This window comes from Dendrobates tinctorius, unplaced genomic scaffold (genome assembly GCF_039654945.1).
Source record: "Dendrobates tinctorius isolate UK_male_01 unplaced genomic scaffold, ASM3965494v1 ptg000091l, whole genome shotgun sequence".
NCBI lineage: Eukaryota > Metazoa > Chordata > Amphibia > Anura > Dendrobatidae > Dendrobates > Dendrobates tinctorius.
The window spans coordinates 5,926,663-5,952,979 of record NW_027361759.1 but is presented as its reverse complement, the minus strand read 5'-3'; the positions used below and the strand labels follow the sequence as shown (position 1 = coordinate 5,952,979).

The following is a 26,317-nucleotide window of genomic DNA, read 5'->3' as shown; positions in this document are numbered from 1 at the left end:
TGCCACCAGCCCCTTGAATCGCACTTAATATCGGGACAGGGGCAAACCCGAACAGTAGTGTTAATTTAGCCACAGGAGACGTGAAAGTACGTTATAGAGCAAGGAGAAACGAAGCTAGTAATTTTATATTTTACTCCAAAAAGTAGGCAGTGTTTACAAGTATACAAAAATATGTTACAAATTGAGAGAATTATAATATGTACAGGCAATCACAAAATAAAGGATTAAAGATGAAAAGAACACTTACAGTATCTTGGAGACAATGGATAGCCGTGTGGAGGAAGGGGGAGGGACCACCCCAATTCACCAGAGTCCAGTGCACAGCCTCACATAGCTGTATCCCCCAGGCAAAAAGACGTCACCTGAGGTTCCCTGGTCATATACCCTCTCGGCTTGTGACATCTCTTGGGTGGGCGGAGCTATGTAATGCGTTCCCCTTTTTACCAGGACTGAAAACTTTGCTACTACCTTATTAATTTAATATCTCGGGCTGGGAAGCTCGTAGGATGCTGGCAAGACTATCATTTTTCCGAGCATGAAATTGCCGTTCATTTAAATCCAAACATGACTTGGCTATGTGCCTGGGTTAAGCAGTAAGCCCTTTCTTGGATTCTGCTGGTCCCTGAGCTTAGAAAATTCACTGGTATATAGTTCTATCAGTGTAGGCTCCAAATATGTAACTTTTACACCTATATCTCTAATTGGGGTCAAGATATGCCCTCTCACATACAAAGAAAGCACATGTTTTCAGACAAAATATTGTTTTCTGATCCACAGCACATTCTTGAGGGAGGGGGAGGAAGGAGTATAGAATTACACACCAGGCAGAGTGTGAAGAAGAGCTCGTCTGGTGCAGGGAGAAGGAGGGGCTGCAGTTATGTGTACTTGACACATACCTGATGGGGTAAGGGACGCGCAAGTGTGTGGAGCTGGCATGTCAAAAGCAGATGTAGCAGAGTTCAGAGTGCGATTGAATAAGACATTACGTCATATTTCCTGACACTCAGATCCCTCACCTGTTAACAGAAATAAAGGGGGCTTCCACGTTACTGGTAATACAAAGGCTATGAAAAAGCAAATTGGCTTCTTGCCCCCCAAAAGAAATGTAGTTAATTTTGCACTCCCAAATTCAAAAGCCTCCCTCTCGTCTGAGCCCCACAGTATACCTAAACTACATTTAGCATTCACATGTTTGTCATTTCTATAGCGATGAGAGTCCGCGTAAGTTATGCGTGCATGTCTCCAGAAGCGCGGACTGGGCATAATGCACTGGGCACTACAGTGGCAGTTTGCAATTTTCACTCAAACATCCATGGAGTCAAAATAGTCACTACACCTGTAGATAAATTCCCAAAGGGGTATTATTTCCAAAATGGGGTCACTTGAGGGGGGATTCTGTTCTTCTTGCACTTAGGGGCTCTGTATATGGAGTCCGCAAACTATTCTAGGAAAATCTGCTCTCCAGGGTGCAATTATTGCTCCATCCCTCCTGAGTTTCTCCATATGGCTAAGCAGTACTGTACAGCCACATACAGTGGGGAGAAAAGTATTTAGTCAGCCACCAATTGTGCAAGTTCTCCCACTTAAAAAGATGAGAGGCTTCTAATTGACATCATGGGTAGATCACAACTATGAGAGTCAAAATGAGAAAAATCCAGAAAATCACCTTGTCTGATTTGGCAAGATTTACAGTATTTTGCAAATTATGGTGGAAAATAAGTATTTGATCACCTAAAAACATGTACGTTTTCTGGCTCTCACAGACCTGTAACTTCTTTAAGAGGCTCCTCTGTCCTCCACTCATTACCTGTAGTAATGGCACCTGTTTGAACTTGTTATCAGTATAAAAGACACCTGTCCACAACCTCAAACAGTCATACTCCAAACTCCACTATGGTGAAGACCAAAGAGCAGTTGAAGGACACCAGAAACAAAATTGTAGCCCCGCACCAGGCTGGGAAGACTGAATCTGCAATAGGCAAGCAGCTTGGTGTGATGAAATCAACTCTGTGAGCAATAATAAGAAAATGGAAGACATACAAGACCACCGATAATATCCCTCGATCTGGGGCTCCACGCAAGATCTCACCCCATGGGGTCAAAATGATCACAAGAACGGTGAGCAAAAATCCCAGAACCACTCAGGGGGACCTAGTGAAAGACCTGCATAGAGCTGGGACCACCATAAAAAAAAGGCTACCATCAGTAACACACTACGCCGCCAGGGACTCAGATTCTGCAGTGCCAGACATGTCCCCCTGTTTAAGCCCGTACATGCCTGAGCCCATCTGAAATTTGCTAGAGAGCATTTGGATTATCCAGAAGAGTATTGTGAGAATGTCATGCTTTGGGGCTGTTTCTCCGCAAAGGGACCAGGACAACTGATCCGTGTACATGAAAGTATGAATGGGGCCATGTATCATGAGATTTTGAGTGCAAACCTCCTTCCATCAGCAAGTGCATTGAAGATGAAATGTGGATGGGTCTTTCAACATGATAATGATCCCAAGCACACTGCCAGGATAACGAAGTTGGTGGGACAGCTCATCGAAAAGGCATAGAGTTTATGAGACACCTCACTCCAAGACCATAGAGTTTGTGGGACATCTCTTTCCATGGTAAGAGTTCTTGGTCATTCTCCGGGAGTGATCATCTCATCGGTGACCATCTCCCTGCCCTCTCCCCCTCTCCATAAGCATGTTGAGAAAATTTGGGTGACAATGGAAGCAACTATCCTCCATTCTCAAGGGACAGGATGGTCTCTCTCTAGATCAGACTTTAGTTCCTCCCCTTGGGTGCAGCATCCCTGACCGGGAGGAGCCAACAATCCTCCCCTCAGTTTACAGTCCCTCTGCCTTTGGGGGTAGGCAACATCCATGGGTACTTGGCTCCTGACTTGGGGAGCCGTCTTCGAGGAGCTCACGGCCCAGGGGCACTGGAAAGACCAAGAATTCCCCCTTCTACCAAACCTTTGAAAATAAAGGTCTGCACTAGCCGTGACTTGCATCCAGAGTGGAAAGCTAAATAACACAAACTGGTGTTTTTGGACCGAACTCAATGTTCCACTTCTCTCTGCAGCTTCCTCCCGGGGGGGGGGGCTGTCACTCTCAGATTGTCCAGACCTATATATAAAACTAAGAATAGGGAGGGCACCACCAACAATAGGTAGGGGATACACCAATGGTCAATATAAAGAACCAGATAGTAAAAAAAGAAAAAAGCTTTTGACCAAAAAATGGGATCACCACAATAAATCACAAAAAATATTTAATTTTTATTAAGTGTCAGACAGACCAATATACAGTTAAAAACATTTAAAAGTCATAAAATGACAATACACCCAAAGAGAGGTTAATAATATAACCCGTACAGGTACCCCTATTGCTCATGGTATAGACATAATAAAGACAGATAGTTGGTTCATAAGAACAATAATTTGAACCATATGAATGTAATACAAAAACAAATGCAATAGAAGATTTAGCTTATATGGACATAATACAAATCCAAACAAGTAGACTGCTGTATACAGAATATCATAGAAATAGCTGCCCTAAATTGTAAAAGAAGGACATAGTGTAGAGACAAAAAAAATCTCTAAATGCATCTAGGCCCTGTCTCTACACTAAATCTTCTATTGCATATGTTTTTGTATTACATTCATATGGTTCAAATTATTGTTCTTATGAACCAACTATCTGTCTTTATTATGTCTATACCATGAGCAATAGGGGTACCTGTACGGGTTATATTATTAACCTCTCTTTGGGTGTATTGTCATTTTATGACTTTTAAATGTTTTTAACTGTATATTGGTCTGTCTGACACTTAATAAAAATTAAATATTTTTTGTGATTTATTGTGGTGATCCCATTTTTTGGTCAATAGCTTTTTTCTTTTTTTACTGATTGTCCAGACCTGCCTTCACAGGGTCCTTTCATTTGTGTCATGATGCAGAAGCCATAGCACAGTAGGCAGCTGGTCCTTTTTTTTTCTCCCCACCATAATCACAGAGAAGCATCCACCTTTTGCCTGCACATCCTGTTCCATCTTTCCTTCCGAATGTGGTTACCTATATCTCGTCCTGGAGATCTTGACCTTTTTCCCACAAGAATAAAGGGGGTTCTATGCCTGGTTGCAAGAGGTCTTTCGTCTAGTTGCACCACTTCCTTCTTAGGTGGTTAATTCCCTTCCCTCTATAGGTAATTCGTAATTTCTTCCTCCCGTCTTCTGGAGTGGCCTCTTTTTCAACCAGGATCTTGTCAATGAACAGAGGGAACAAAAGACCGATTCCACTTAGGATCATGACCCTCCCCACATGACAGTGGGAGCTTCATGGGTTGTCTGCTCTTGGATCTGCTAGGCTGGTCTTCAGTCCACACCTTCTCCTAGTGCTCTATGGTTCTTTCCTATGCTTCAGTGAACGCCAATCTGGTTAGAAGGTCCTTCATGCAGCAGTGGACTGACCTTACGTTTTTGAGTATGTGTTTCTTCCCACCTTAAGGACTGCTTTAGGACGTCCCATGGTTTCCTGAGTCCCGCAATAAAGCGATAGAGAAAAGAAGATTTTGGTTACTTACTTTAGAATGTTTTTTGCTCCGAGGCTTCATTGGGTGACTAAACACCCTCCCTTATTTGTGCCATTTTTATTTCATCTTAGGGTAATCTCCTTTTATCTCATTTCCTACTACTCTCTCACAAACTGGTTAAGCTCTCTCCCAGGTGGTTGATATATCCTGGTGGGGTGGAGTTAGCCTTTTTTCTTCTTCCTAGTGTCAGCCCCAATCTTCAGCATCATATACCCATGGTCTCCTGTGTCCCACAATGAAGGCACAGAGGAAATGATTTTATGGTGAATAACCAAAATAATCTTTTTGTGGGAAAAAAGAAAATGTTTTCTTCATTTTTGCACTTCAACCTTGTAAAATTCTGTTCAAAGTACTTATCACACATCTAGATAAATTCCTTGATGGGACTAGTTTCCAAAATGGAGTCACTTGTGAGGGGAGTTCACTGTTTAGGCATATCAGGGGCTCCCCAAACGTGACATGATATCCAAAGACTACTCCATTAAAGTCTGCACTCCAAAAAGTCACTCCTTCCTTTCTGAGCCCTGCCATGCACTCAAACAGCAGTTTTTCCCAACATATGGGGTATCTACATACTCAGAAGAAATTGCACAACAAATTGTAATAAAAAATTTGGGGCTCAACACATTTTTATTTTCACGGCACTACATTCTAAACTTTTGTGAAGAACCTAGGGGTTCAAGGTGCTCAGCGCAAATATAGATGAATTCCTTGAGGGGTGTAGTTTCCAAAATAGGGTCACTTGTGGGGGGTTTCCACTGTTTAGACACATCAGAGGCTCTCCAAACGCAACATGGCGTCCACTCGAATCCAAACAATTTTGCACTGAAAAAATTCAAACAGGCTCCTTCCCTTCCAAGCCCTGCCATGCACTCAAATGTTTGTTTTCCCACACGTATGGGGTATCAGCGTACTCAGGAGAAATTGCACAACAAAACTTGGGTTCTATTTTCTCCTGTTACCCTTGTGAAAATAAAAAATTGGGGATAAAGTAAAATTATGAAAAAAAAGGGGAAAGGTTTATTGTTTTCCTTCCACATTGGCATCAATTTCTGTGACGCATCTGAAGAATGCGGTTTTGAGGACTTTGAGGGGTGCAGTTTTTAGAATGGTGCAATTTTTGGGTGTTTTCTGTCATACAGGTCTCCAATGTCACTTCAAATGTGATGTGGTACTTAAAACAATATGATTTTGTAAATTTTGTTGGAAAAAATAGAAATTGCTGATCAACTTTTAACTCTTCTGACTTCCTAACAAAAAAAAAAATTATGTTTAAAAGACGATGTAGATGTAGATTAGACGTGGGAAATTTTATTTATAATCTATTTTCTGTGATATAACTCTCTGGTTTAAGGGCATAACGATTAAATGTTTGAAAATTGCTAAATTTTATCCAAATTTCTGATATGTTCACAAATAAACGCAAGTCACATCGAACAAATTTTTACCACTATCATGAAGTATATGTCACAAAAAACAGAAAAACAGTCTCGGGATCACTGAGATCTGTTGAAGTGTTCCAGAGTTATTACCACAAAGTGACAAAATTGTAAAAATTGGCCTGGTCATGAAATTGAAAACTGGCTTGGGGGTAAAATTGTTAACCCCTTCACGACCTTGGACGTATCCATACATCATGGAAGGGAAGGACTTCCTGATCTTGGACATATGGATACGTCCTAGGGAAAATACGTCAATATGACCGAGTGCACGGTGATTGCATTGGGCTTTGTGCACACGTTGATGATTCTGCTGCGGATCAGCAGCGTTTTTAGTTCTGCAGAACCGCAGCAGATTTAGCTGCGCTGTACAGTACCATTGTTTTCAAAGGTAAAATGAAAAACGCTGTGCACATGCTGCGGATTTTTCCGCACGGATTTGCTGCTGGTTCAAATCCACAGCATGTCAATTCTTTGTGCGGAATTCGCAGCGGTTTCACACCTTCTCCATTGTAGAGGTGTGAAACCGCAGGTCTTTTGACCTGCAGATTTACCTGTGGATTTTTCCAAATCCGCAGCACCTTTCACTACGTGTGCACATAGCCTTAAAGTGCAGGTGCCTGCTGTTTTCTAACAGCAGGGCACCAGTACTCGTCGCCACAGGTGGTTGCGCAGCACTCACGCAACTACGATCGCTGTGATTGGCTGTTCAATTCTTCAGTGAAAATACCTAAAACATTGAGGCCCAGCCTATGATCAGTGCTATAACAGCACTGGTAATAGGCTCAAGGCTAGGAGACCACAGCATCAGATTGGAGCGTTCAGACAACATCTGATCGCACCAATCAGTGAGCAGAGATGCAGTTTGACCCCACAGTGACTGCTCTGTACTCCTCCATTCCAGCTTGGAGAGATTGCAGAGCGATCGCTGTCTCATTCTGCTACAGATATGCTGTGCCTTGTAGTGCTACAGACTTTTTCAAGCCTGTGCCATCACTGCTGCTGTTGATCCTAGAAGAAGACGATCCTGACCTGTTCCTGTCCCCTGCTTCTTCATAATCCACCCCATTTCCGTCTCTCACTAAACTCTTCCCCATCCCCTTCTGCTGCCATGCTTGATCGCTCACTTTTTGGCAGTTTTTTTCATGCATCCTGTAGCCAGTCGAAGGCTGATCAGTGACGCACATCAACGATACTCACCAATGCTCGCTTTTGGCCAGGACTTTTTTTCCCCTATTTTTTCTTCTATTCCCCCCCTCCGTTTGCGTACTGCAGCCACTAAGCAGCTTATCACTGATCAGCATCTATCCTCACTTTTGGCCAGGACATTTTTGTTTTCCCTTTTCAACTCCCCACCTTTTGCAGCACACATTAGTGCATACATCTTACAGCCGCCAAGCGCTGATCAATGACGCTCATCACTGATCGGCACCCATGCACACTTTTGGCCAGGACTTTTTTCCCTATTTTTTCCATCCCCCCACCTTTGCACCACCTCTGTGTGTGCATCCTGCAGCCACTGAGCTGCTTATCAGTGACACACATCACTGATGATCAGCATCTGTGCTCGCTTTTGGCCAGGACTTTTTATCCCCGATCCATTTTTTCATCTATCCCCCCCCCCCCCCTCCGTTTGCGTACTGCAGCCACTAAGCAGCTTATCACTGATCAGCATCTATCCTCACTTTTGGCCAGGACATTTTTGTTTTTCCTTTTCAACTCCCGTCCTTTTGCAGCACATTAGTGCATACATCTTACAGCCACCAAGCACTGATCAATGACGCACATCACTGATCGGCACCCATGCACACACTTGGCCAGGACTTTTTTCCCTATTTTTTCCATCCCCCCACCTTTGCACCACCTCTGTGTGTGCATCCTGCAGCCACTGAGCTGCTTATCAGTGACACAGATCACTGATCAGCATCTGTGCTCGCTTTTGGCCAGGACTTTTTTTCCTGTCCATTTTTCCCCTTTTTTGCACCACATCCGTGTGTACATCCTACAGCCGCCGAGCGGTGACACATATCATTGGTCGGCATCTGGTTGTTGTTTTTTTGTGAAAAAAATAATTTAGATTTGTTGATAGGGCTATATTAGGAACAGTAAAAATATACTGTAGTAAATCATCTACTACAGTATTTTTTTTACCTAATATAGTTAGGACTGGTGTCAGTTGCAGGCACTCAGTAATTTTTTTTTTCACTGGCGTCAGCTTAGTAAGTTTATTTATTTTAGAAAATGTTTATTTTATTTTTATCTTTTTCATTCTAGATTCTTTTGTGCAATTTTTTTTTCTTCTAAATAAAAAAAAAGTTTACACCACACACACCTGAATAGAATTTGGTTAACACACACATACGTGAAAAACATGTCCCGCGTGTCCCATTCATGGTGTTCAGCCAAGTAGGCATACACCGTCTTTGCGTCAGACACTGATAGTGAGGGAGAGGATGCCACATTTCTTTATTTTTCCTCCTCCTCAAGTGATACCTAATCACCACACACAGATGCCCTAGGTCAGAAAATAAACCAGTGGACCTCACTTGCCAAAGATTACACAGGTCAACGAAAAAAAATTTTTTTTCTGGTGTCCAAAATATTTTAATGAATTTGGGGTATTTTTGGGGTGCTGATTCTGAATATGTCATCAGTTTTGCCAGATTGGCTCAAGTTTTTGAGATTTTTGGTATCTTATTTATAGCACTTGTTGGTAAATGCGACGCATCATCTCATTAATTTCTTTGGATTAGTACTTGAACTGAGCAGTTCTCAATATAGTTTTGTGTTAATTAGTGTTCTAAAAGTTTGTTCATAGCTTGATTTTTGCACTAACTTTATGTTGTTGTCTGTTTTCCAGTGAAAAGCATGAACTCATCATGAAGAAGTTGTCTTAACGATCCAGACTCATTCTGTTACATTTGTGGTGAATATACACTGCCAAAACATAGAAGAAACATAACAGACTTCGTAAAAAAAGTGTATTTTGCCTATTTTGGGGTTATGCTTGGGGACCAAGACAAGTTTTGGGCACCACACATAGTGTGCAAAGCATGTATCGAATTATTACGAAAATGGAGCAAAGGACAAAGAAAAAGCTTCAAATTTGGTGTTCCAATGGTGTGGAGAGAGCCAAAAAATCATCATGATGACTGTTATTTCTGTGCAGTGCAAGTGCAAGGATTCAATAAGCATAAGAAACGAAAATGGGAGTAACATGGAATCTGCAAGAAGGCCTGTCCCTCATTGTGAAGATGTGCCTGTACCTGTGTTTACCATAAATAACAGTCATCATGATGATTTTTTGGCTCTCTCCACACCATTGGAACACCAAATTTGAAGCTTTTTCTTTGTCCTTTGCTCCATTTTCGTAATAATTCGATACATGCTTTGCACACTATGTGTGGTGCCCAAAACTTGTCTTGGTCCCCAAGCATAACCCCAAAATAGGCAAAATACACTTTTTTTACGAAGTCTGTTATGTTTCTTCTATGTTTTGGCAGTGTGTATTCACCACAAATGTAACAGAATGAGTCTGGATCGTTAAGACAACTTCTTCTTGATGAGTTCATGCTTTTCACTGGAAAACAGACAACAACATAAAGTTAGTGCAAAAATCAAGCTATGAACAAACTTTTAGAACACTAATTAACACAAAACTATATTGAGAACTGCTCAGTTCAAGTACTAATCCAAAGAAATTAATGAGATGATGCGTCGCATTTACCAACAAGTGCTATAAATAAGATACCAAAAATCTCAAAAACTTGAGCCAATCTGGCAAAACTGATGACATATTCAGAATCAGCACCCCAAAAATACCCTAAATTCGATGAAATATCTTTGGCACCAAAAATGCTGTTGACCAGTGTTATAAGCCACATTGATGGAATGATGGTTAATCTGTAGGTCAACAGAGTTATGATGCTGCCCGGTGCCTGCACACAGCCAAATGCAGCAAGAAAATGATCTGTGTTCTCCCTGCCAGTATTCAGTTTCAGTCATATGGGGGTGGCAGCGTCTGTTTAGTCACTGAGCGGCAGCTGTTACCGAGCCTCAGACCCTGACTGACAGCCAGCCGCAATGTAGAGCCAGTGTCAGCCTGGCTCAGGGGAGCTGTAACAGCGGCCGCTCTGTATTCTCAAACAGTGACTAAACTGGCCCCGCCCCTATGACTGAAACCGAATGCTGGAGGGAAGAATAAAGATAATTTTCTTCCCGCTGCATTCGGCTGCATGCAGGAGACGGGCAGCATAATAACGCTGTTAACCTACAGATTAACCACATATCAGCAGGTTAATAGCATTATTTCTGCTTACAGGTTCCCTTTAAAAAAATGGTTTTGTAAATTCTGTTGATAACTTTTAACCCCTCTAACAAAAAATGATGTTTCAAAAATTATGCAGATGTAAAAGTAGACGTGTGAAATGTTATTAACTATTTTGTGCAACATAACTCTCTGCAAACCTACAACAGACCATGGAGTTTAAAGCCCAGGACAATAACCTAAATAACATGTCACTCTCCACAATATCATGTGAAAAAGGTACATTTCATTAATAATGTCATATAAAAAGTACATCTAAAATGAGTATATATGGTGGAAATTGAGGCAGGGTCACCTGGAGTAAAAAAAACAGAGTAGCAACGAGTAACTAAGCATAGGTAAGGGACAGCAGAGAATGAATCGTATAAATAACATGAATTATATCCACACACCTACAGGTGTTAATGGACCTAAGTCGGGCAATGCAAAAAAAATCGAATAACCAAAAGCCCGCCGAAGAACCCTGTCTGGCAAAACGCGTCGGCATCGGCAGGTTACACCCGGTTCCCACATGGGTAAGGACTTTCTGCAGATAATGTAGAATAACTCATGGTGTTCTATGTGATAGTATGATTGGCCAGTGATAGGGGATAGCTGATTTACGCTTTTATATACAGTATATCCCACCAGCTTTTGGTTATTCGATTTTTGGATACTAGACCATGCATAATACAACTCTAGGACTATTGTCAGCACTTTACTTTTGCACATTAACACATTTTTTGAATTGCCCGGCTTAGGTTCATTAACACTCGTAGGTGTGTGGATATAAGTCATGTTATTTATACGATTCATTCTCTGCTGTCCCTTACCTATAATGCTGGTTCTCTGACTTGGTTCAGGCCACAGAGATACCATTTATTATTTACTCGTTGCTACTCTTTGTTTTTTTACTCTGGGTGACCCTGCCTCAATTTCCACCATATATACTCTTTTTTATGTACTTTTTATATGACATTATTAATAAAATTTACCCTTTTCACATGAAATTGTGGAGTGTGACATGTTATTTAGGTTAAGGGCCTGTCACACTAAGCGATATCGCTAGCAATATCGCTATAACTTGTGACGTTATAACGATATTGCTAGCGATATCGCTATGTCTGATACTTACCTCCGACCTCTCCCCCGCTGGTTATCGTTGATCGCGCGAGAACGTCCTGGACCATTTCTCGTCGTCAGCTTCCTGCGGCGCTTCCTGCTGTGACGACGAGCGACGCGTGGAGCCGGGCGGGAGGACGTCAGAATCGCTGTGTGTGACAGGTAAGTAGCGACCCCCGTCCCCTGCGATGTCACTGTGAGATCTGCCTGTGTGGCAGCTCACTAGCGACCACTTAGCGATGTACTAGCGATCCTGACCGTGTCATATCGCTGGTACATCGCTAAGTGTGACAGTACCTTTATTGTCCTGGGCTTTAAACTCCATGGTCTGTTGTAGGTTTGTATTGTATTAAGAGTTGCCCTTATGGTTGTATATAAAAAATTGTTTTGTAATGGAGTGATCGTTAGAGGTAGGATATCTCTTGTTGTATTAACATAACTCTCTGGTTTAAGGGCATAAAAAATTAAAAGTCTGAAAATTGCAACATTTTTGCCAAACTTTCAATGTTTTCACAATGTTACGCAAGTCATATCGAACAAATTTTACTACTATCATGAATATGTTACAAACAAAAGGAACAGTCTCAGAATCAGTGGGATCTGTTAAAGCGTTTCAGGGTTACTACCACAAAATGACAGTGGTCAGAATTGTAAACTTTGGCCTGGTCAGGAAGGTGAAAACTAATTTGGAAGGGGGAGGGGGGGGGAATAGAAGGGATTAAGTGTAATTATTCCTTTATTGTTTACAGATAAATGGAACCAAAATGTACCAAATGTAGTTTAGCGATAAAATACCACAACAAATAATTCTATAAAATGTACCATTAGATACCTTCTCATTACCTTCTCAGTTTTGCCCTCGTTTGTCTTATGATTGTACTCTCATAAAAAATTAATACATGTTAATGTATATGCTAATAACATTTATATACGGTAATAAAAATACTTAAAATATTAGAAATCACCTGTATAGGTAAAACTAAGTAAGATTTATAAAAGTCTAGTACAGATATGTGCACAAAAATAATCATGAAATCACAGAATCAGGCGGTTTATCTACAAATATTTATTATAACACTTGGATATAACTACAGGAAGCCCTTGGCACTGATAGAAAATATTGATTCACTGTTAGGTTACAAAAATTTATACATAGCAAAAGGTAAATGCTTCTTTTTCTTTGACATAAAAATAATTACACTAAACGGGATCTCAAAAAGAAAACTTCAGTCAACTACACAGAATAGTAAAGAAAAAAAAAAAATTAAGACATTGCCTTCGTTATCCATACAGGAGGACACTGGGCTAGAACAATCACCTGCATTGCAGTAGAAAGAATTATGAGTTTTCCATGCATTGGCTTCAACAAAAAGCTAGGCTATTAAAGTAACATGTTACCTAAATACAATATACGCCTCAATTTCAAAATTGTCAAAAACAAAACGTCCTTTCAGGATTGTAACCGAACAAAATACCTGAACACTGTCTGTTAACAAGTCAACGATGAGTAATATCTTCAGGTCAAGTAGACTGGACATGATCATCTATATCTGTACCGTCTACACTTCACATTTGTATGGATTTTTTTATTTTGTTTCTTTTCGTGTTTTTTTTTCTTTTTTTTTTTATAATATTTTGGAAGTGCAACTGTCAAAACAAAAATCACAATCAACTACAGAAATAGGAATGATCTACAGCAACAATGTAATACTATATATATTCAATGCACCACTGTCATTTTTGTTGATCATCGTTACCTAAGACTAACACTATTAATTAAGATGTGTTAACTTGGACCGATCGTCTAAACTCAAAATGCATGCAGCCATTTCATTAGCTGAACACATAGACCCTACCAATTTACCTCGAAACTAGGAACGTTACACTAAGGTATTAGTTCTTGTTTAAATGGTCAGACTTGACTTTTGATGTCGATTTTGGGGCAGAAATGAGGTTGGATCCTTTTTTTTTGGTTGGGGTAGGGGAGAGCAAAAAGTTATAGGACCTACAGTTTGACTGAATCACTTGGCAGTTTCGCCCTAAGGCTTGTAAAACCACAAGCTCCCACAAAGCTGGTGGGCTTACTGTCTATAGTATTGGTCCAGGTCACAATCTGTCTGCCTCAAAGGTGTGTAGGAGACTAGTGTACTTTATTTGCAAAAGGGGGAAGGGGAAACCCAACTGATCATAGGTGTCCCTGATGCTCGGGATGATATTTATGACACTTTCGCTCCTTCCATGGGCATTGTTTAAAGAATCAGTATTATATATAGAAATGTTTTCGGGCCATCGATTCAGTTCAAAATGGCAACACTTTATAGAAATTGAACATAATGGTTCTCAAATTAAGTACCGGATTTGCATCTATTTTATGTCCAAGTATGACCCGCTGCCTGTCTACATCTGCTCCCTCCATTTGGAAAATCCAAATTCCACCAAGGGGAGTAAAACACTGATACCTTATACCTTATAAAGTGCTTCATTTTAAAACGCCTGAGATCACAAAACATGGGGGAGAACGTCAGGATGTTCCTATTCACTGCATTTTGAAATCCATATAATAACAAGAGCCAGTGGCTCGTTCAGGTTTCTTTCAATGGTACACATCTGCATTAATTGATTAATCATAAAGGCTACTGCATTTCATGCCGTGTCATGGTTAAGAATTTATGTGTAAGAATTGAGCTGCTCTTTTGATCGCGACTGGATGTCTTGAAGTTCTTGCTCTTCCTTAGCTTTAATGTCTTGGTAGGCCTGCATTTTGCTCGCATCCTTTAAGTAGGCCCAATTAGAAGCCAGAATCATGAGGAAGTGGATCTGCAAGAGAAGGGTGAGCACGATGGCTAGTAAACGTGTCAAGAGGCAAAGCAAGCAGGTTATTAGAGTACTAATAGTAGTAGTAGTTTAATAATAAATCATAAATAAGGGTTAATAGGCTTTTGTATCCCTGCAGTGGACATTAATAACTTTTTGTTTAGGCATGCACTTGGTTTACTATGGCTGGAAAAACAAAAAGGATGAGGAAAGTAATTAAGGAAGTTAGGAAGCCAGGGGTAACATTAATTGAGAGGGAATGTGTTTTGCCAGTTGGTTAAAGCAACAAACCCCTCAAAAACAATTGACGAGGATACAAATTATTTTATTTTAATGGTATATAAAAGGGATATTTTATCAGACAGGCATGTACATATGTGAGGGAAACCTCAGTACATAAAGGAATAGAAATGATGGAAGTCGCCTGAATTATTCTTCAACTATTAATGAACCTGTGGAGGTAAAAATGTATACACAGAAGCATGCAGGCCACAAATTAGTGTTTATTGCCACTTTATTCAACTACAAAAATAGGTTATAAAATGAATTTATTGCTAGTGCTTCTATTCTTCTTTCAAACTTCCATGTCATGTATCCAGTGATCATTATGTCACACAGAACTTCCTCCTCTGCACTACTTCCTGCCACACATCACTTCCTTGTGTCGTCCTCGCTTGGCCAGCTACGCCTCCATTAATTGCATGTCAAATCATTGGTCTCGAATCTAGTGCTCAAGGGCCTATCAGCCTCGCTTTTTGTCTGAGATCTGGCTAATAAATAATAATCTGTTACCGTCATTTATTTCAACTGTACAAGTGCGTTTTGCAAAGGAAAAAAAAAAAAGCGCCTACAACAACTCAATCTGGACAATTAAGGGCGAATTAGCACTGTTATTAGTTAGTAATAAGTTTGTACAAAAAATACATATTCTGTAGCTGTGGCAATAATGAAGCTCCATATACCCTGATCATCCAACATCGTGTCTAGAAATGTACCGCATGTAGGGTGTTGGACATCAGGGAAGGCACGCGTTTCAGACATCGGTCAACAGATGCCAAGTGAATGTGCTTTGCTTTAAGTAACAGAATTTAGCCAGATCTTGTGGTCGTGTTTTACATACAATATAGTTTTAATATTACTCTATGATGCTATTGAGTGACACTTGCTATATACAAAATGAAAAACAACAACATAATAATCATAAAAAAAAATGTAAATGCTAGACTGGGTTTAGTCCAGAGAGTGTCAGTGGTAGTTTAAGCTACAACAATGTAGTCTTTCTAACGCTGTGACTAAAACACATTAGAATTTAGTGCAGCAATCCTCCCGACTCTTAAACTTCAAAACGGCATAGTTATATGTGGTTGCCATCATGTAGATCAGCTGGTGGAAAAGAACAAAATAAAAAGGTGTGTAAGATACGGCACTGCAATGCCTCACGCAGCCTCGGAAATCACTATAGTCTTAATTTTAAAAAGATCAAGGAAGATTGAGATTGAATTCTCTATGATAAAAGTGGTCGGGATTAGCTAAAGATAAAAGACCCGCTGTATATTATTTTGGGGGTTCATGCTTATTCAATAGCTATTCATAGATTGGTGCGGTCGGTGTCCCGCTAGGTAACAGCTGGCTGCACAGAAACTAGAATACTTGCGTCAATATCCGAAAAGAAAGGACACTTGTCGAAAGAAAATGGTGAGATTTAAGGAAAAGTGCTAGAAATTGGTTTTGTACATTTTTAGGATTCATGTCCACAAATAGTCCCATTTTATTACTAGAAATAGTCTAATAATTTAATTCCTATGGAATCGATGCATAAGAGGATTTATGGGGGAAATGTAGTTGAATGTTAGCTTATCTGATGCATTAAAACTACGTTGTGAGTTGACTATATTATGTATCGAATTTAGTCTGATTGAAATTTCTATATGGACAATTTTTTCAATGAACCAGGTTGTTTTTCAGTGATTAAAGGATTTTTCCAAGACCCAAAATTTATTCTGAATAAATTGTATCATTAAACACAAGTCAGGGTTTGATATACTTTCCCAAAAAAGGCCCCATTTGCCTTTTTCATTAAGCTTCCAAAGAAACGAAGAGCCTTTGCTGTTGAATGTAATTTTTCACATAGAGTGCACGGTGCCGAGCTCCGAGTGAGCATGCCCTAGTCGGCTTTCCAGATATGTTCGATTTCACATACTCTTTCCGCCTACGCTCAAGGTCTCATAAGATCAGGAGCCGGCTGATGTGCCAGCGCACAGCTTTATAGGTTATCTAGTCTCCAGAGACAGAAGCTGCTGCAAACTGGAAGTGCAGCCAGCAAGTATTTGGGCGCACTGGAAAAGGCGTTAAAGATCCCCAAATATGTTAATTTCTCATATATTCATTGTAAAATGGTTTAAGATAAAACGTTTAAACGTTTTTAGAGATTGTAAAAAAATGTATTGGAAAACCCCTTTAAAAGGGTAAACCTAAGAACACTATGTGACCCTTGTATACTGTGGACACTAATTGTATACCTACACTTGTTCATGGATATGGAATACATCCATACATCAAGACTGATCCATATAGGAATATGGCCTCATTGCTTCCTACCAAGAAATGGCTTAAAAGTGTAGAGGAGCTACTAAAGAGCACTTTTAATCAGACTGCTTGTGCATTTTTGGGGGTAGGAATCATTTTATGTGGTGCTTAGTTTCCATTGAACACAACAGTTATAAACACAGCACGTTAAACACTTGAAATGAAAACAAAGTATATAATGACTTGGTACAACAAGACATTCTGGACACTTTCCATATCTTAACTTATCTCAGCAACAGAAATGGATGGATAGAAAAGGCTAATACATAAATAACTAATAATTTAATGAGATGCTAAAACTGGAGACCTTAATTTATACTCACCAGTGCAATAACAGTAGCACCTGCACCAGCACAAGCCACAATAAAAAGGTGGTAGGACATGTAAAACTAGAAAAGAAATGAGAGAATCAATTCAGAATGAGTATACAAAATATAGGTGATAAACATTCTTTTATTAAGAAGTGATTCAATTGGAGAAAAATGTACAGGTTTCAGAATACTATATGAAAATAAGAGGCTTTATAACACCTTCTATTCATCTGTATGAAGATGGAGGGGTTTATAATAATTTATTACTAGAGATATCAGGGAAGCTGAGGTAAGAAGAAGCTGCTCACATTGCTGTCCATCCTGTCTATCTGAACTAATAATGGATATACCAGGGTACTGAGGTAAGAAGAAGCTGTCACACTGCTGTCCGCCTGGTCTATCTGACCTAATAATGGATATATAAGGGAAGCTGAGGTAAGAAGAAGCTGCTCACATTGCTGTCCATCTGACCTAATAATGTATACACGAGGGTACTGAGGTAAGAAGAAGCTGTTCACACTGCTGTCCATCCTGTCTGTCTGACCTAATATTGGATATACCAAGGAAGCTGAGGTAATAAGAAGGTGTCATACTGCTGTCCTTCCGGTCTATCTGACCTACAGTGGGTATGGAAAGTATTCAGACCCCTTTAAATTTTTCACTCTGTTTCATTGCAGCCATATGGTAAATTCAAAAAAGTTATTTTTTTTCACATTAATGTACACTCTGCACCCCATCTTGACTGAAAATCACATTTTTGCAAATTTATTAAAAAAGAAAAACTGAAATATCACATGGTTAATGTTAGGCGTCGGAATCCTGCAGCTGCACAGCAGGAATCCAGAGCCATACATCCAGCGGTCTCCCATACCTTTACGACCGCTCAGGGACCTGCACAGCAATCTCGGCGATCCAGGCGCCCTGCTCAGACCAGCTCTCTGGGTCTGGATGTTGCTGCCACCTCTGGACCAGCAATGGTAGAGCAACCTGCTTTGCAGGAAACCACTACAGAGGCTAAGTCCTCTCGCCGCGCTACTGGGTATTCCCACGAGACGATCTCCCAGTGGAGATCGGGAGTCACGTGCTCAGGTCCTTCTCCTGATCTGATTGGCCCATCTCAGAGGTCTGGAAGGTCCCGGAAGCGCATGGCTATAAAAGGCCCGCATGGCCGCTCGGCCATGCACTAGTATAGACTATACTTGCTATTTGTGAATGGTGATGGATGTATGATTCTGGTGACTGACTCATTAAGATTCCCCTCCCTCTGATATTACGTATGTGGATAGGGAACTAGAGAGATAGCCAGCGCCAGTCAGTGGCAAGCTATAGGCCACAGTGCATACTGCACCTCTACACTAGCGTCCGATGGTGTCACGCCTCACGGCACTATCGTATAGCAGCAGTAGTTAGCCGCACTTACCGGCATCCGCGGTAGCGACGCCGCACGCACGGTAGGCCTAGACGGACACCGACCTCAGTCTTGGGTCGTGTCCTGTGACCGTATACCGTGCGTACAATCCAGCTGAGACCTGTGAAGCTAACAGGCTCGGCGTTTATGTTTCATTTTCCCTACAGCGCCTCTGTATGTTAACAGAGTCCGCTCAGCGCACATCGGGTGGCAATTAACCCGTGCGCGTTGTACCACCATATAGCGCGTCTGCCATTGTCTAGCAGCGGTTTTTACACCTACTGCACGGTGGACCCCGGGCGGCGACCGCACTTTCTATTATTTATATTTAGTGCGTTCCGCCGTCCCTAGCAGTTATAAGTATTCAGACCCTTTGCTCAGACACTCATATTTAAGTCACATGCTGTCCATTTCCTTGTAATCCTCCTTGAGATGGTTCTACTCCTTCATTGGAGTCCAGTTGTGTTTAATTAAACTGATAGGACTTGATTTTTAAAAGCACACACGTGTTTATATAAGACCTCACAGCTCACAGTGCATGCCAGACCAAATGAGAATCATGAGGTCAAAGGAACTGACCAAGGAGCTCAGATACAGAATTGTGGCAAAGCACAGATCTGGCCAAGGTTACAAAAGAATTTCTACTGTACTCAAGGTTCCCAAGAGCACAATGGCCTCCATAATCCTTAAATGGAAGAAGTTTGGGACCACCAGAAGTCTTCCTAGACCTGGCCATCCAGCCAAACTGAGCAATCATAGGAGAAGAGCCTTGGTGAGAGAGGTAAAGAAGAACCCCAAAATCACTGTGGCTGAGCTCCACAGATGCAATGCAGGGAGATGGGAGAAAGTTCCACAAAGTCAAATATCACTGCAGCCCTCCACCAGTTGGGCCTTTAGAGTAGAGTGGCCCGACGGAAGCCTCTCAGTGCAAGACATATGAAACCTCGCATAGAGCTTGCTAAAAAACACATGAAGGACTCCCAGACTATGAGAAATAAGATTCTCTGGTCTGATGAGACGAAGATAGAACTTTTTGGTGATAATTCTAAGCGATATGTGTGGAGAAAAACAGGCACTGCTCATCACCTGCACAATACAATCCCAACAGTGAAACATGGTGGTGGCAGCATCATGCTATGGGGGTGTTTTTCAGCTATAGGGACAGGATGACTTGTTGTAATTGAAGGAAACATGAATGTGGCCAAGTACAGAGATATCCTGGATGAAAACCTCTTCTAGAGTGCTCTGTACATCAGACTTGGCCGAAGGTTCACCTTCCAACAAGACAATGACCCTAAGCACACAGCTAAAATAACAAAAAAGTTGCTTCAGAACAACTCTGTGACCATTCTTGACTGGTCCAGCCAGAGCATTGACCTAAACCCAATTGAGAATCTCTGGAGAGACCTGAAAGTGGCTGATCACCATCCAACCTGATGGAACTGGAGAGGATCTGCAAGGAAGAATGGCAGAGGATCCCCAAATCCAGGTGTGAAAAACTTGTTGCATCATTCCCAAAAAGACTCATGGCTGTACTAGCTCAAAAGGGTGTTTTTACTCAATACCGACCAAAGGGTCTGAATGCTTAAAACCATGTGATATTTCAGTATTTCTTTTTTAATAAATTTGCAAAAATTTCTACATTTCTGCTTTTTTTTTTCCAGTCAAGGTGGGGTGCAGAGTGTAAATTAATGAGAAAAAAAATGAACTTTTTTGGAGTTTACCAAATGGCTGCAATGAAACAGAGTGCAAAATTTAAAGGGGTCTTAATACTTTCCATACTCACTGTAATACTGGATATACCAGGGTACTGAGGTAAGAAGCTGCTGCTCAACACTGCTGCCCATCCTCTCTAACTGATCTCCTACTGGAGATACCAAGAGTGCAGAGGTAAAAGCCGCTCTCACTGCTGTCCACCCTGTCTCTCTGATCTAATACTGGAAATACAAAGTGTGTTCAGTGAGGAAGTGCCTGCTCACACTACTGTCCACCCTGTCTATCTTATCTAATATTGGAGATACCAGGGGTACTGAAAAAAATGAACTTTTTCACAATGCTGTCCACCCTGTCTTTCTGTTCTCAGAGTAGAAATGCCAGGGGTGCCGAGGTAAGAAGAATCTGCTCACACTCTTATCCACCTTGTTTTTCTGATCCAGTACTGGAGATACCATGGATGATTAGGTAAGAGGAGGTTCCTTACACTGCTGTTCACCTTGTCTTTCTTAATGCTAGTGGCTGCTGTGACCTGGAGATAGCTATATGTATAAGTATATGGTATAAGACAGTATATGGTATAAGGTCACAACAGAGACGTTTCCCTACTGCCCATCCTCACAGGCACCTATCCCACTGACAGTCTCTGCTCAGTGTAACCAAAAAAGTTGTCATTTGATTTCTATAGTGATTACCCTTTAAACAAAAGAAATATGATTTGCTGGTAAATGTATGTAAACATTTGTTTATAAGGACTCCCTTTAGATTTTTATTTTTTTCCAGTTCCTGAGGAACCCCCCAGCCAGCCCTTTATGACAGATTATTTATTTTTTTGCTGTCATGCATTAATAGCAAAATTGAAAAAAAAAAAAACTACAAAATTACACATAATTCCCTGCCTTGTCACAAATAAACCCCACTCCTAGAAACAGATAGGTTACTCAGGAGATGCGCATGCGCAGCAATTTTTCCTGCTTATATGCATTCAGAAAACCAGTATCTTCCACACAAAACTACTATGGCCATGTTACGGTGCATGGAGCAACGCTCATTTCCACACGTGAATACACAGGCGGTCAGGGAACACAGGCCGGTTGGGTTCAGTTACAGGTCTAGCACTAGTGGCTCTTTGCATAAAAAAGAGTAACAAAAGGTTTTTCATGGTAAGAGATTGGTGACAATATTCCTGGGAGAAGGATTACTCCAGTTGCTGAAATGTATAACTTGAGTGTAGGAAACCATATACGGTATATAGGATTTTATAGTGAAAACCCTACAATAAAGATTTTTTTTTTGTAATCCCAAATATTTCTGTTTCTCAGAGTTTATTTTATTTTTGATCTTCAGATAAATACCTCAGTGGTACTGCAGATGTTCCCCAACGCTGATCCACAAGCTTTTCCAGGCAAGGCATTCCATGGAATTATACCTACGAAGAAACACAAATATGTGAGACTACTGCAGACACTGGAGCCTCATCTCTACTCTTCACCCACTGACCAAGTGCCTAAGCAAACATGGAAGGGATATTAGTGAATCGGAAGATCGCTTAATAATAGTTTTTCCTGAAATGTGTTATTTTTTCTTCTTAACGGTACTGTTGTCACTTTCTCCAGATATCACTAGTAATTGAGCACTGTTGATTTACCGCCCCTCTGCCACATTTACCCACCTCAAGTAACGTCTTCTGAAGACCTCCTATACATGGAATACTTTCCTATGCATGTTACACCATTGCTGTGCACCGTTCCATACACCAAGGCCTAAGCAGCAGCACACCCTTTCCCATCTGAGAGGACACTATTAAAGGGGATCTGTGATGAGTTTTTTTGCTAGCCTATATGAAAGCAGAATGATATAAGAGCAAATACTTTGATCCAACGATGTATCAGTTGCTGAGCTGCTTGCTGCAGTATTGATAAAATCACTGTTAATAAGCGACACTAGAGTTTGGGTCCTCTCCGAAATTGATATTTGCATATTTAACTTCCCGGAGGAGCACTGCATGGCCTATATGTCTCCTTACGCAATCTTGGCACTCTCCCTTTTACACCCTCTGAAAGAGGCCTCTCACTTAGAAAAATCAGACCTCCTGCTATGCACTGATGAGGGGCAAACACCTCAAAACACTTGTCGGCAAATGGAGTGTCTGGTGTGATCTCGTCATGTGGCAAGGCTCCTTAAAGAGTGAGTATTTAATTTCAGGATTGCTACTCCAAATAGATGGCACTAGAGTTCTAGTCCTCTTTCTCTCTTAAGAGGATATTTGCAGGTTTTATCTGCTACAGATCTACACTACTCTGAATGCTGAGCTCTGTATAACTGTGACAACACTAGTGATTGGCAGCTTTCTGAGTACACTGTGCATAGGCAAAAAGCTGGGCGGGCTATACAAAGTTCATGAATATGGAGCAATATGTGTCAGCAGGTGTACTATTCCTCTAGTGATCATCTCCAGCTGATAAAACACTGATTTCATCAAAACTACAGCAAATAGCCCAGTAAGTGACATATTGCTGGAATCAGAGTCTCTGTCACCTAATCTGAGAGCAGCATTATGTAGGGATAAAAATATGCGGACAGATTCCCTTTAATATCAAAGGTAAGGAAGAACAGACTCAGTTTGTTCATTTTAACTAAATTGCCAAATTTATTTTTCCACAGACCCCAAGGAACTTAAAATGAAAACGGTCATACCATACTGCCGGATGTCCACACATATCTGCTCCGCGGTTGTAGTGTAATTTACAGGCAGCCCTTTGAGAACTTCACAAGATGACCAGATGTTGTAAAACATGAAAACAGGAACTGCGGAAAAGCCGAACACTCCGAGCCAGGCCACTCCCAAGATGTAGGTAAGAAACACAAACTGATGGAACAAGAAGTGAAGACGAGAAACCAGTCTCCTGAATTAAACATCCAGGTATTCCGGGCACGTTACTGGGCTCATTCACTGTCACTTGTGTGTTTTTGGAGGTCTCATTGGCACTGTTCATATTAGTGTTACTGCTAGCTATGAAAGATCTATCAAGACACAAATCCAGACAATGATTGACAAACCCCGATGACTAATAATGAGGTCCATGGAGGTTTCTGTGGAAAGTTATGGAAATTGCGAGGGAGGTTCAATCATTACACACATGAACAAAGCCTATGTAATGGTATGAAAAGTGGTCTGCTACGTTATTCATTTTACCCCAGAGAATAAAATAAAAGGATAATAAATTAACAAATTAACCGAGAATATTTAGCATGACCCAATATCATCCATGATTGCTTCTACTGGAACCTCCACTCATTACAAGTTCAGGTTAGAATTCTTTAGAACCACCTTAACCCCTTAATGACCGGACAATTTTCTGTTTTTGTTTTTTTTACTCCCCTTCTTCCAAGAGCCATAACTTTTCCAATTTTCCTTGCACATAGCCACATGAGGGTTTTTTTCTTGCAATACAAGTTCTACTTTTCAATAACACCGTTCATTTTATCATGGAAAGCGAGAAAAATATTCCAAGTGCGTTTAAATTGCAAAAAAAGTGCAATTCCACTATTGATTTTTTTTTTTTATTTTCCATATTCACTATAAGGTAAAACTGACCTGTGAATATGATTTTACAGGTCAGTAGGATTACGCCAATACCAAACATATATTATTTTCTTTTATTTAGGTAGTGAAAAATAAATAAATCGGAATTTAGCAAACAAAAAAAATGTTTGCTTGTGTTGCCATTTCCGAGACCTGTAACATTTTACATTTTTAGGATATGAGGCTGTGTGAGGGTTTATTTTTTGCGCCCTCAGTGGATGTCTTCAGCAGACCACCGGCTGTCATGACAACACAACGGCGCCCCAGGATCACGTCACGGGCGCACCGGTGGGCGATTAGAATGAAGCGCTCCCATCAGAGATCAACAGCGGCATTTAACAAGTTAACATCCACGAGCGGAGATCTGCTCCACCTATGAGTGTTAGAGGCACGTGATGAGGGAGTGAAACAGCCAACAGCTGCCGGGAAAGATGTGGCCTCGGCGGGCAAGCTCGCATCAGAGTCAGGGACATGACATATGACAAAACTGTACATCATATGTCATGAAGGAGTTAACGGTGTTTGCCTCCACACCATACCGTCAGGCGTGGACATACAATAAATAGGTACAACCTGTGGGACCACACTGTCGCCTAAGAGAAAAAGGGGCACACTTCCACCACCACAGTAGAGATAGTTCATCATAATGTAGAATTCCATTTGACTAGAAAGTGCCCATATATTGTTTTTGCACAAGGGCCCTATACTGCCCATCGTCAATAACTATGAAAAATATAATTAAAAAAAGCTCTGTCTAATTTGCATCATTTTCCAGTGTAATAAAATCCCTTTTATCTTGAAGCAATATTCTTACACATATATTCTCACCATTCCACTGATGCATCGTCCACAAGCTGTGGTTTTAAATTCACTGTGCATTTCCTTTACGGCGCTGGTGGTGTAGAAACCCTCTGCCAGCAGAATGATTCCATACAGGAAAAAGAAGGAAGCAATTCCATAGATCACATACTGCATTAACTGGATTCTGGAAAACAGGAACACATCCACATGTCAGGACGCATTACAATAGGTAATACATTTACATTTTGCAATCATTTATTAAGGTTGGGGTCACATTTTGGTTTATGGTGGTGAGCATGCTGCAATCCTAGAGCGCAATGACATAAGCACATTATGGCGAGATAGGGAATTGGACTGAATTAAATTCTCAGTGATAAACTTGTGAGGGTCAATTTTAGGCAACAAACCATTGTCTAGTAGTGAATGATCAGACGGCCGACGCATCCATGCACATTTTAGCCCATCCTGGCTGTTCTAGGCATTGAAACTGGCTATAGCCAATGTGAGCGGATGAAGCATGAGCAATCTTTATGGATAAGATCTAGGAATGTTTTTGTCAGAGACCTTTCACGGACCTGTGCCTATCAGACGATTTAGCTTATATTTTTGCCCATACGAAGATTATCTGTCATTAATTGGCTAAAATACCATAATCATTTATTGTAGACTAGATTAAGGCCGGATGCTATCGCATCGGGAGGATAGTGATGTAGCGTTGACCATGTGTTGTACGGCACTGTGAGCAGCACACCTTGAGAAGGAGATGTGGTGAACAGCCATCCCGCCTATCTCTTTAGATGTTCACAAAAACCCAGCCCTGTTAAAAGAGGAAATATCATATCTCAGCAGCAAATATGATGCTGACATCCGGGTTCATATCACCAAATGAAAGAATTTTGAGGATACACATCTCCCCCCTCTTATACTTAATGTGTGTTACAGTAATATTGAGAATTATTCCCGCGATCTTCAAAATGGCGTAGGTGAAATCTCGCAAGATTTCGCCGACACCATCTTGAGTATCGCGGGATTTCGCCGATCCAAAATGGCGTCGCCGCAAGAACATGTCGCCGGCGTGGACAACGTCTGGATCCAGGATGGCGCCGGCGGAAGATGTCGGGGATCGTGCTGATGCCGACGAAGATCGTGGAGCAGCAGCGATGACGGCGTTAGTATGAGATACGGCGTGAGAGAAAGGGTCGTATGTGGAGTGAAAGAGGGGGGGACGTGAGTGGAATGTGTGTTGAGGTGTGTGTGTTGAGGAGGAGTGTGTGTTGAGGGTTAACATGGCAAGAGGTGTGTGATGACGGCTGGCATGGTGAGGAAGGTGTGTGTTAGGAAGGTATATGGTGTCGGGGAGTGTGCGGGGGGCAGAAGAGGCACAGTGCTACCGCCAAAGGCAGCTTCTGTCTGGATGTGACGTCACCAAGTTACAACCGGACAGAAGCTGCGTAGCACATTATTATAGATTTCACCCAGTAGTGGTTTGGTTGAAATTAGCCATTTTCAGTCAACTTTTGACCTACAGTATGCGTTTAACCCTGTTAAAAGAAGAACTTTACAGAGTCCAACTAGTAAGACGTGCAAAACACAATACATTGCTCAGGTTGTAGAGCAACAGTAGAAACAGAAAACTAGACTT

The 26,317-nt window shown here is 41.1% G+C and overlaps 1 protein-coding gene across 7 annotated transcripts in view; it reads right to left on the bottom strand.

Annotated features, from left to right (window-relative positions):
* Positions 1–12,507: 12,507 nt before the first annotated feature.
* GPM6B (glycoprotein M6B) overlaps positions 12,508–26,317 on the bottom strand; it is a 224,795-nt gene continuing 210,985 nt past the window's right edge. For 5 of the 7 annotated variants that reach the window (XM_073586216.1, XM_073586215.1, XM_073586212.1 and 2 more), the window contains 5 exons: positions 24,703–24,859; positions 22,986–23,157; positions 21,644–21,717; positions 17,180–17,245; positions 12,508–14,273 (listed from right to left, as the gene is read on the bottom strand). In XM_073586216.1, coding sequence (XP_073442317.1) covers positions 14,124–14,273; positions 17,180–17,245; positions 21,644–21,717; positions 22,986–23,157; positions 24,703–24,859 — 619 coding nt within the window. In that variant the 3' untranslated portion in view covers positions 12,508–14,123. Of the gene's footprint in view, positions 14,274–14,579; positions 15,654–17,179; positions 17,246–21,643; positions 21,718–22,985; positions 23,158–24,702; positions 24,860–26,317 lie in introns of those variants that run through there. The other 2 variants (XM_073586213.1, XM_073586217.1) reach the window with 1 other exon arrangement.